The sequence below is a fragment of the Leptopilina heterotoma genome, unplaced genomic scaffold (assembly GCF_015476425.1).
Source record: "Leptopilina heterotoma isolate Lh14 unplaced genomic scaffold, ASM1547642v1 Lhet_329, whole genome shotgun sequence".
NCBI classification, from domain to species: Eukaryota; Metazoa; Arthropoda; class Insecta; order Hymenoptera; family Figitidae; genus Leptopilina; species Leptopilina heterotoma.
The window spans coordinates 27,399-40,175 of NW_025111021.1; the positions used below are offsets into that span (position 1 = coordinate 27,399).

The following is a 12,777-nucleotide window of genomic DNA, read 5'->3' on the forward strand; positions in this document are numbered from 1 at the left end:
CTTTTTTTCTGAACCTTGTCATAACTTGAATTTTAAATTGTTATAAAATTTCCAAACTATATAATTATAACATAACTATAATGCATTTAATATTAAATTATAATCTAAAATTTTAACTAAAATTCATTTTTCAATTAATATTCTTTTTAGAAAGTTCTACAAGAATTCAATTATTTAAATACAAAAATAAATAATTGTCAGAATAAATGATTATTTCTTAGAATTAAATACTTATAAATAATGTTATAAAAATTATGTAAATAATTGATATTTTTCTAAAAATTTAATAAAATTTTTGAAAATAATTACATTTTTCCAGTAATTTATTTAAAATTATATTAAAAATAATTGAAATCGTGTGAAGAATTTTATTATTTATAAAAATAATTGAATTCTTGTAACGAATTTCAGTAAATTTTTTTAAATACTTGAATTTCTGTGAAGAATTTTATTATTTATGAAAATAATTGAATTCTTGCAACGAATTTCAGTAAATTTTTTTCTTGCAACAAATTGAAGTTAATTTTTTTTAATAATTGAATTTCTGTGAAGAATTTTATAATTTATGAAAATAATTGACTTCTTGCAAAGAACTTCAGTACATTACGATAAATAATTGATTTCCTGTAAAATTTTTTTTATTTAAAAAAATAATTGAATTCTTGCAACGAATTTCAGTAAACTTTTTTAAATAATTTAATTTCTGTAACGAATTTTATTATTTATGAAAATAATTAAATTCTTGCGAACGATTTTATTAAAATTTTTGTAAATAATATTGAATTTGTTTAAAGAATTTTATGAAAATTTAAAACAATAATTCAATTACTTCGAATAATTTAATAAAAACTGTATTAAAAATAATTGAATTCTTGCAATGTTTTTTATTATTTATGAAAATAATTTAATTTTTATAAACAAATGTTGTCATAATTTTAGAAAATAATTCATTTAAAATTTTGTTTTGGAAATTATATTTCACATAATTGAATTCCTGTGAAAATTTTATTATTTATGATATTAATTGAATTTTTGCGAAGTATTTTATCAATTTTTTTTTAAATAACTTAACACTTTTAACACTTAAATATCAAATGGGACTTTTAAGTCAAGATTAAAAATGGCGAAGTCAATATGGCGATTGCAGGACCGTAACTAAAAATGTAGAGGGCCCCCCAATAAGTAATTATCAATAAATATTAAATAAATTACTTGAGTATTGTTACACTTAAATATCAAATGGGACTTTTAAGTCAAGATTCAAAATGGCGAAGTCAATATGGCGATTGCAGGACCGTAACTAAAAATGTAGAGGGCCCCCCAATAAGTAATTATCAATAAATATTAAATAAATTACTTGAGTATTGTTACACTTAAATATCAAATGGGACTTTTAAGTCAAGATTCAAAATGGCGAAGTCAATATGGCGATTGCAGGACCGTAACTAAAAATGTAGAGGGCCCCCCAATAAGTAATTATCAATAAATATTAAATAAATTACTTGAGTATTGTTACACTTAAATATCAAATGGGACTTTTAAGTCAAGATTCAAAATGGCGAAGCCAATATGTCCGCCTCAAGAACGTATCTAGAAATGCGGGGGCCCCATAATAAACTATATCACAAAAATTATCAACAATATTGTTTTTATAAATAAAAATTATGATCTTCACCTTAGGTATTGTACACAACATTTTGAAATTCTAAAAATCAACTCAATTTTCAATTTAAATGCAGAATCCCCAAGAAACAATATAAGAAGACGTTTCAAATTGTACAGAAGAAAATTGTACACTTCGAAAAATATATTTAATATTTGAAAAATTGAACAAGAGAAGAAAGAGAGAATAAAAGGGAATTAAATGAGAAATATACAGATATAGTGAAGTGGAGGATAAAAAAATAGGATTTGCTTTGAATGCAAAAGGGGATCAATTTCTTGAATAACAGGTACAACCTGCGCATTGGGTATACGTCATATATATATGTATATATATATAATAGTGAACCTGTGCCAAGGCTGGCAAAAAGTGATTACGCGATCAATGCGAAATGGGAAGGAGGGCGATGGGTTTGTTGCATTTATTGAAGTCCTTTGATCAGCTGTCGGCTCGAACAAATTTCTCCTGAATAAGTGCGCACGGTAGGATATATCAACGAACCTGAAAGGAGAGGAACTTTGAAACGTCCGACGATCGTGTATCACATAACAGGGGTGTCTTTCATCTTTCCACCACTGATCTCAAAGGAAGCAGAAACAAAATAAAACCAAGCATTTTACTCCGAAAAAATATTATGTAAATGAATATATTTATGTACATCATTTTCTCCCCAAAAAAAATACTAAAACAACTCTTACATTTTTAGCAGAATTTTATTTCCGCTTTTTTTCGTCTCTTCGAAAGAATTTTTTTTTTTCAGTCTTCCTCACTTTTTTCAAAACTATTCCATAAATTTATTTTCACCAGCAAACGAATCACTTGCGGTAATTGCCGTACAATGTATAATGTATAACCTTCGAGTGAGTTTCATGATTGTTCGACTGTGTTGAGATCATATAAAACTAGGACACTGGAACATAATTTCAATCCCGTGACGAGTAATTAGATAAAAAGTCTTCTTTGCACACGTGCATCGATTATATATTTTACATTACAAATCAAATATACAAATGAGATAAAGAATATGGTTCTGATGGGAAAAAATTTATATTTATACCCTTCTTAGAATTATCCTTCAAGATTTCATTTGTAGGAATGATTCTATACTATTAGTCTCTCAGTCTACCTACTATATTCTACAGTTCGATAAACTTCTATAAATGCGCATAAAAAAATGATTTCATTAATTTCAAGGTATAAAGATTACTTCTTTTTTTCTCTCTTTTTATTCTGATGAGCACTTTCCATGCCAACAATGCAAATTGGATTCATTATCTTGTTTATTACTCATGGGGAAGATAAAAAAAATCCCAATTAAATAATGTATTCGTAGATATTATACAAATTTTTGAATTTTTATATCCTTTAATAGGACTGTGGGGAATAGAAATAAATTGAGGTTTAAATTTTCAAAGTTAAAGAACATTTTTACAGTAAAAAATAGATTTTTGAATGAAATGTACACGGGAAAAAATTAAACAGTATTTTTTTAATATTAAAAAATTATACAACTTAAATTGTTAAAATTTATGAGCATTTTTTATAAAATTTTGCTATTTTTGGAGCAAATTTTACTTAATTTCTTTGCATTTATTAAAGGAAAATTTTACTACTTTCGAAGTAAATTTTACTTAATTTCTGTTAAAATTTTCTTCGAATTTCTAGGCTTTTATGAAACATTTTAGAATTTTTTAACTAAATTTTATCACGTTCAATGTAAGTTTCATTAATTTCTGCTAAAATTTGGTTTGAATTCTAACTCAGTTTCTAGAAAATTTTACTGTTTTCAGAGTAAATTTAATTGAATTTCTTATAAAATTTATTTTAAATTTCTATACATTTTAAGAAAAAAATTTATTATTTTTTGCTAAAGTTTACTTCAAATTTTTGCGTTTTTATGAAAAATTTTATATTTTTTCAACTAAATTTTACTAATTTCTGCTAAAATTTAGTTTAAATTCTTACTCAATTTTCAGAAAATTTACGGTTTTCAGAATAAATTTAACTGAATTTCTACTAAAATTTACTTTGAATTTCTGCGGATTTCGAAAAAATTCTACTGTACAGAATGAAATTTACTACATCTAAAGTAAATTTGAGATAATTTCTGCTAAAATTTACTATGAAAATATTAAAATTTACTCTTGAGGTATAGTAAAATAATATTTTTAATTACTAAGTTAAAAAAAAAGAAAAGAAAATTTTCTCTGCATTTTTGGTAAATTTTACTATTTCGAAGTAAATTTTACTTATTTCTATTAAAATTTACTTTCAATTTCTGCTCAATTCTGAAAAATTTTATTATTTCCCAATAAAATTTTATTACGTTCAAAGTAAATCTTACTGAACTTCTATTATAATTTACTTTCAATTTTTGCGCATTTCTTGTAAATTTTACTATATGTCCAAAGTAAATTTTAATTAATTCTTTCTAAAATTTTCATTGGAAATAATAAAAGTTTTGCATGAAATTTAGTAAAAAAAAAAATTCTTTTAATTATTAAGTTAAAATCAATTTACTTAATTTTTGCAAATTTTTTTTGTAATAAATTCTAATAAAATAAAAAAGGAAATAAAATTTTCTGAGAAAATTCTTGAACATTTCATTACGACCAAAATAAATATTAAATAATTTCTGCTTAAATTTACATTCAATTTCTGCTCAATTCTGAAAAATTTTACTATTTTCAAAAAAAAATTTACTTTGTTCAATGTAAATCTTACGGAATTTCTGCAACAATTTACTTTGAATTTTTACTTTCGGAGTAAATTTCAACTACACCCAAAGTAAATTTTAATTAATTTCTTTTAAAATTTACTTTGGATATAATAAAATTTCCTCTTAAAATTCAGTAAAAATTCCTTTTAATTATTTTGTTAAAATAAATTCTTTCAATTTTTGCAGATTCTTTTATAATAAATTTAAAAAAAATAAAAACAATCTGTAAATTTCTTGAAAAATTTTATAACTTTCGGAGTAGATTTTACTTCGTCAAAAGTAAATTTTAATTAATGTATTCTCAAATTTACTCTGGAAATAGTAAAATTTACTCTTCAAGTATAGTAAAAAATATCCTTTTAATTATTAAGTTATTAAAATCAATTTATTTCAATTACTATAAATTGCTTTTCTTTAACAAATTCTATTAAAATAAAAAAAACAAATAAAATTGTAGACAATAAAAAATGTATATTTTTTATGTAAAATGTACCTATATTTACGAAATAAATATTTAAATAAATATTTCGAAATCTTTATTCGTAAATAAAAAAATGTTTTTGCTGGTTTTTTGCAAAATAAAGTAATTTTTTAATAGCTCTATTGCACTTTTTTCTCTGCAAATAAATCATTACAAAAGTGTTAAAATTCAAAAAATATATTTTTTGAATTTTTACACTTTTGTAATGATTTAATTAATTTACAGAAAAATTAAAATAATAATTAGGGTGATTAGTGATTCCAATCATTATTTTAATTTAAGAGGAGATAAATAATTTCATAATATCATAATTATATACCTACACGATTTAGAAATTGAGAAAATTTTATGTTCGTTAGGGAAACAAAAATTTTTATAATCCCCTTATTTATTTCAGGGGAGCATAAAACTTTTATATGCGGTTGTAAAATTGAATCGTTATTTAACAAAATATCTAATGATTGTTAATCAATAAAAATAAATTTGAAAACGGTTTTTATACGGTAATCGAGTTCGGGAATCTTCGTCGGAAGTCTCAGTTCTTCTTAACTCGAGAGCATACTCTCAGCGCTCAGTTGTTAACGCGCATTCAATCTGAGCGGACGTATGGCTGATCTTTCGTAAAACGTGTTTCGTGTTTTTAGTTTCACTACACGTGGCGGAAGAGGTGAATTTTAATCAAGACTGACAGTTGAGAGTAGAATTTTTCAAAATGCACAATTCCCTGAGGTAAAGTTCCACTCTTTTTCTCTTATCTTTCTTTCACTAGAACATTTTTTTTTCTTTATATTTCTATTAACACTTTATTCTGTCATTAAATAATGACAAACGTTATTAATTATAAATTATAATATTTGAATAATTTAAAGAAAAATTCTATTTATATCACTATCTTTATTATTTATATTAATATATTTATATTTTTATTATTTATTATTTTCTTATTATTTACATACGTTATTAAATAACAACGTATGCTATTAATTGTTATTATTTTTGTAAACCCGTATAAATTGTTAACTAAATAAATAAATAATAATTATAATAAACGGATGTTATTATTTAATAGTAGAATAAATTATTATTTCAAGTTAAAAATTAAAAATAATTAGAAATATTCCATTTATTTAATTCATTTAATTAAGAATTAATAATTAAATAATTTGTAATTATTCCAAATATTTACCTACTAACAAAATTATGGTACGTTTACAATAATCTAGTAATAATACTTTTTACGTTAGTAAACGAATTTTAATGTTGCGTATAAATTTTTCTGCGGATATGCGTAATTATTATTTTTAATTGGATTTAATTAAATTTTATAAATATATATTAATAATGTAGATAAAAAATATTATTTTAAAAATATTCCCTACACAGGTGACGAATTTTATAATTAGTTTTTCGATTTTTTTACTTTATTTCTCGTGACGAAGAGAGGAAATAAAACGTTTTATTTGCATACGGATTCAATTCACGTTTCGATATTTTTTAAATTACAATGATAATGGAATTTTTGAAACCGTATTAAATAGACCGGCTTTTTTTCTTCCACCATATTCTGGGTTTGTCACCACAAATGTCATTTGGAATAGTGCTGCAGTTGTTCGGCATTAATGTCTCTTGATAACGAGACTGGAATATTTATTTTTACTCCAATTATAGTATAAATATCATTTATTTCTTTATTTATTATTTTTTTGATATTATTTTTTAATTTATTAATTGTAATAACTTAACAATTTAATTAATAATTAATTTTTATTTTATTTACTTTATTTTTATTATTATTATTATTATTATTATTATTATTTTATTATTATAAATTATTTTATTATTTTAATTTATTATTATTATTAATTTATTTCTACATAAATAGAACTAATGAATTTTTTCCCTTTTATTTCAATATAAATAGAAACAATAAATTACATTTTTCTATTTGAATCTAAATAATTTTTTACATATTCTCATCCAAAATGAGAATGTCTTGTTTTAAATTGAATTTAAACTAAATTAATTTATTTTTTTATTTTTAATTTTTATAAATGAAATAGTATGAATAAAACACTAATAATTATTCAGAAAAATTAAATCAATTTTTTCACTGCTAATGATTATTATAAGTGAAACGTGTAAAGAATAATTATTTATGAAAGAAATAATTAATTTCGTCGATTAGCACCTCTTTAGGTTTTCTATAGATTTCTGAACGAAATAAAATAGACACGACATTTTTCGTCTCGTAGAATTTCTATTAGATATCGGAGTTATGGCTTTGGGACATGCAGTCGTTTATGAGTTTGTTTAGGACAAAATTTGTCTAATAGAATAGAAAGGGATTGAAAATATAAATGACTTTTGTAAACTTTGATTGGATTTCTCTACACATTTGTTGAATATTAAAATTTACAAATTGTTTATAAACTTCAAAATTTATTATAGTAATAAATAAATTTATAAGCCATAAGATTTATTATAGTAAGATATAAATTTATAAAATGTAAATTTTATTATAACAAAAAAAATAAATTTATAATAAATAATTTATTTACAAATTAGAAAATTTATAGTTTATAATATAATTTTTCGGAAGAATTCAGTTATTTTTTAAAATAATAAAACTTTTTTCAAAAATTTAATTATTTATTTATTTATTTTCAACAAAATTTTAATAAATCCTTCGAAACAATTCAATTATTTTTTAAAATAGTAAAATCTATACAAAAATTCAATTATTATCAATAAAATTTTCCAAAAGAATTTTCAATTATTTTCTAAAATTTTAATAAAATTCTTCAAAAAATTCAATTACTTTCAATACAATCTTAATTGAATTTATCCAAAGAATTTAAATTTTCATCGAAACAATTTTATATTATCTTTCAAAAATTTTAATAAAAAATCTTTGCAAGATATAAATTATTTTTATAAAAAGTAAAATTCTTTTGAAAATTTCAATTATTTTCAAAAATTTTAATAAAATTCTTCCTAATAATTCAATTATCTTCATAAAAAAAAATTCTTTTGAAGATTTAAATTATTTTAATTAATAATACAATAATTCTTTGCAAGAATTCAATTATCTTCAAAAAAAAATTAATTCTTTGGAAGATTTCAATTATTTTCTTAAATAAAAAAATTCTTCGGAGAATTTCAATTATTTTCAAGAATTTGAAACAAATTCTTATCAAGAATTCAATTTTTTTCATAAATATAATTGAATTCTTTACAGAATTTAAATTATTTAAAAAAATTTGAAAAAAATTCTTGTCGAGAAATCCTTTCGAAGTAAAATTCATCGCAAATTTAAAATTATTTTTTATAAATAATAAAATTCTTCGCAGGAATATAATTATTTTCAAAAATTTTAATAAAATTCAATTATCTTTATAAAAAATAAAATTCTTTTGAAGATTTCAATTATTTTCAAAAATTTTAATACAAAAAAAAATTCTTTGGAAAATTTAAATTATTTTCATTAATAAATAAAATTATTCGGAGGATTTCAATTATTTTCAAAACAATTTTAATAAACTTCAAAAATCAAATATTTCATTATGTAATTATTAACTGACATGATTATATTTAAATTCTTAGTTTAATTCAATTATTTTCAAAATTTTCAATTAAAATTATTAAAGAAACTCCATTATTTTAAACAAATTCAAAGAAATTATTCCAAAGTATTAGAAATTTTTAAAATTTTAATAAAATTCTTCGCAAGAATTAAATTATTTTCAAAAATTAAACAAATTCTTCGAAGAAATTCAATTACCTATTCTCTTTAAATATTTTGATAAGATTCTTTGCAAAAATTCAATAATTTTCATAAATAATAAAATTCTTCTTAATTATTCAATTATTTTCACAAATTAATAAAATTCTTCTCAGGAATTCAATTATTTTTAAAAACATTAATAAAATTCTTCGCAAGAATTCAATTATTTTCATAAATAATACTCATCAAAGAATTTCAATTATTTCTAATACAATTTTTATTAAATTACTCGAAATAATTGAATTATTCTTTTAAATTTTCATAGAATGCTTCAAAAAAATTTTATTATTTACACAAATTTTAATAAAATCTTTTGCAAGATTTCAATTATTTTCATAAAAAGTAAAATTCTTCACAAAATTTCAATTATTTTAAATATACACTTTTAAATAAATTGATTAAAAAATGTATTTTCCAAAACTTTGTTAAAATTCATCGAAAGAAATTATTTTCAAAAATAAAAAAATTCTTCGAAGAAATTCAATTATTCTCTTTAAATATTTTGATAAGATACTTTGCAAGAATTCAATGATTTATTCAATAAATTAATTTTAAAACTGAAAATACCTATAAGTATTTAAAAAGAAAAATGAAGAAAAAAAGTTAGGAAACAAAAAAGCAATTAACAACTGACTTTAAATAACGTGGAAAATAATTTTTACCTGCAACAGCTACAAATTTCACTAAATTAGCGATATTTTTAGTTGAATCATTTAAAATTTTCGCTATTCCAGAGAAACTTATCGCAGTTCCAGGAGAACAATATTTTTTTCCACGAACTTTAAATAAAAAATTCGCCTAGACGAAAATTAAAATTTCCTGCCCTTAACCTTTAGGGGGCAGGACTGTTTATTTTGACGAATCTTTTTATTGAATTGACTTCTTATTTAATTTTTTTTTAAATAAAAAACTAAAATTTGTGCAAATTTACCGGCCCTCTAAAGGTTTTAAAGAAAGTATAATTACAATATGTTGAGATCCCGGAGCAAAAACTAATGCAAAATATTCATTGTGTAAATATTTTTTTATCATCTCGTTGGAATATATCTTGGATGGGAATAAAGTTACCATAGCAATTTTGTCAATATTGACTCTATATCTGGCGGCGGAGGGTAATAAATTTCCTTGATTCGTAGCAAAGCCGTTACGTGATTCACGTTGACTGTAAAGTGTATATATACACCATATACACTACCATACGTTGTACACTATATAGGTGTATAAAACTGGGCATATAAGCCTCTTTAGCGCCCGTAACTGTGACCGCGCGCATGATAAAATTTACCGATTACAGTAATACCTCTGCGTACTACATCACTTGAGAGCTCGCATCAAATCTCTCAAATAGAATAATATCTCAAATCACAGACTTGTCTCACTTTGCAAGCGCATTCACTTTATCCTCTAACATCAGGTGCATCGTCACATCGAAATTTATTATTTATACAATTTTTTACAAAATTTCCTTTTTTTATCAAAAAATCTTTCCTAACATTTTGTTTTAATAAAAATCCAAGCTGTTAAAAATAAAAAAAAAATATAAAAAATAAATAACATTTTCAATTGTTTCAATTTTTTAAAATTATTTTCGTAAATAAAATTATTAACATCGATAAATTTCCAGTACGTGAGTTAATAAATATTTTTTTTTTTTTTGCTGCCTTTTTTTAAAGAACGCATTTTTTTCCCGCGCATTATTTGTCGTTGTGCACTTTCTTTTTCGTTGGTTCGAATCACGAAGGGCTCGCCCACGTAAACCGGTAACACCAATATACACACACATCCACCACAATATATATATATATATATATAAATATAAATACGTATATGAAATTTTCTCATACATGTGAGCATATCAAACATGTAAGGTCCCCACATTGTCTACAGTGTTAGTCATCCGTACTGTACTGGGGGTGAAAGACTTCCACTGCTGCCAAGGGACACAAAAAAAGGAAGAAAACGAAGCAAAAAAAAAAAAATAAAAGAAAAAAATGGTTGCACGTACGTGCCACTGCGATTTCGTCGAAAAAGTCGAATGGATCGACAAAGATATATAATAGCGGAAGAAATTGACAATAATTCCCTGATAAAATTGTTCTTGAAAGAATTTTTTAGAAAACGTTTTTTGTAAAAATAATAATAATAATAACATTAATAATAATAATAATAATAATAATAATAATAATAATAATAATAATAATATTATTCAAAGTGTCTACTATTTTCGTTCAACAATATTCCCGGCTTTATCCTAATTTTTCACGATTTTTTTTCTCATAAAATTTAAATTTAATTGATTTCGAACATAAATAAATCTACAAATGGCTTAAAAAAATTTTTATTAGAGTTTTTATGAATAATTAAATTCTTTTGACGAGTTTCTTTAAATTTTTTTAAAATAATGTTTTTTTTAAATAATTTTGATGAAAAATTTGAAAAATAATTTAATTAAACAACGAATTAAAAATAATAAAACTTTTTTTAATTTGGTGAAAAAATTCCCGTTTTGTCTATCTTTATTAAAAAAATATTTCAAGAACAATTTTAATAATAATAATAACATAATTATTATTATCAAATTAATTTTACGAGGCCTAATTTGTTTAAAGACCTCGTAAAATTAATTTGGCAAAATATTTAAAAATGGATCGTAAAATTACTTAAAAAATAATAATTATTATTATTACATACTTACATTAATGAAAAAAATTTGCTTTTTGATGAAACCGTTTTTTTAAAAATTATTTTGTAATAAAAAAGATTACTGTCCGTATATTAAATAAATATATCGATAAATAAATAATTAATATAAATTTACACCCATCATTAATTAATAAATGTAAAAATACTCTGAAAACATATTGGGCAAGTTGTATGTTAATGAGTCATACGTGTAAGTAATAATTCAAAAATAACTGGAGTACAAACACGAATTCCTGCGAATATTTACTTTTTCTCTCTTTTTTTTTGTTGTCCTGGCGCAGAGAGAAGAAAAAAATTTCACCTTCAGAGATGGAATGTATATTTGCACATATTATCATGAAAGCAATGTTAACGATATCTGCAGAATAGCCCTAATCCACAGTGGCACCCCTCAGCTTCCGTTTTCTCAAGAGGCCTCCGCTAACAAATGGACTCTTGCCTCCCATAAGCGGTGCGTATGGATCGCACCATTTGCAGAAAGACATTTTACCATTAAACTACTATCAAATGCATACCACTGATTTAACCACCAGTTTGTATTAATTTTCTTTCGCGTAAATTTTCCCCCCTCGTCATTGCATTTCAATTATTTTACTATTTTTCTTTTCTTTCTGGTAATTCATTTTAGTCACGAAATTTAGTTTCTGAAATGTTTCTTTAGAATTTTTTCATCAACTGAAATCTGGGTTAAAATAAAATTATGATTACTATTATTATTATTATTATTATTACTTTTTGTTATTATTATATTATTAGTATTGTAATTATTATTATTACTATTATTTTTATTATTATTATTAATATTTTATTAAATTTAAAAACGTTCAAATACTTTTTTTCCATTTACTCCAATTTTAACAATTAATAAGAATTATTTACAATTTATTTATTACTAGCAACAATTCTGACTAACTTCCTACTCACTTTTTTAAATAAAATGAACAACTTTAAAAATAATAAAATAATAAAATTTTTAGTTCAAATTTTTGTTGAAATCGTTAAAAAAAATTTAATTTTGCAGAAATTATAAATAATTGCAGAAATTCAATTATTTTCAAAAATAAAAAAATTTGATTGTCCTCAAAATTTTTTAAAAATTCTCATCAAAATCCCAATTATCTTTATAAATAACAAAATTCTTTCCCAAAGTTCAATTATATTTTCAAAAATGTCAATAAAATTCTTGTTCTAATTTCAATTATTCTCAAAATTTTTTCTCATTTCAATGATTTTCAATAACTACTGTTTTAATAAGATTTCCCAAAAAGAATTCAATTATTTAAAAAAAAATTAATAAAAATTGTACGCAAACATTTAATTATTTTCATAAATAATAAAAATTTCACAGAAATTCAATTATTTAATTTTTTTATAAATTTTTGTTGCAATAATTCAATTATTTTCATAAATAATAAATTTTTTTTAAA

General features: G+C 22.0%; 1 protein-coding gene across 1 annotated transcript in view; it reads left to right on the forward strand.

Moving 5' to 3' along the window:
* Positions 1-5,446: 5,446 nt before the first annotated feature.
* The window catches only part of LOC122504987, a 60,027-nt gene continuing 52,696 nt past the window's right edge, over positions 5,447-12,777 (forward strand). The window contains exon 1 of the mRNA XM_043616377.1: positions 5,447-5,592. Coding sequence (XP_043472312.1) covers positions 5,576-5,592 — 17 coding nt within the window. The 5' untranslated portion in view covers positions 5,447-5,575. The remainder of the gene's footprint in view (positions 5,593-12,777) is intronic.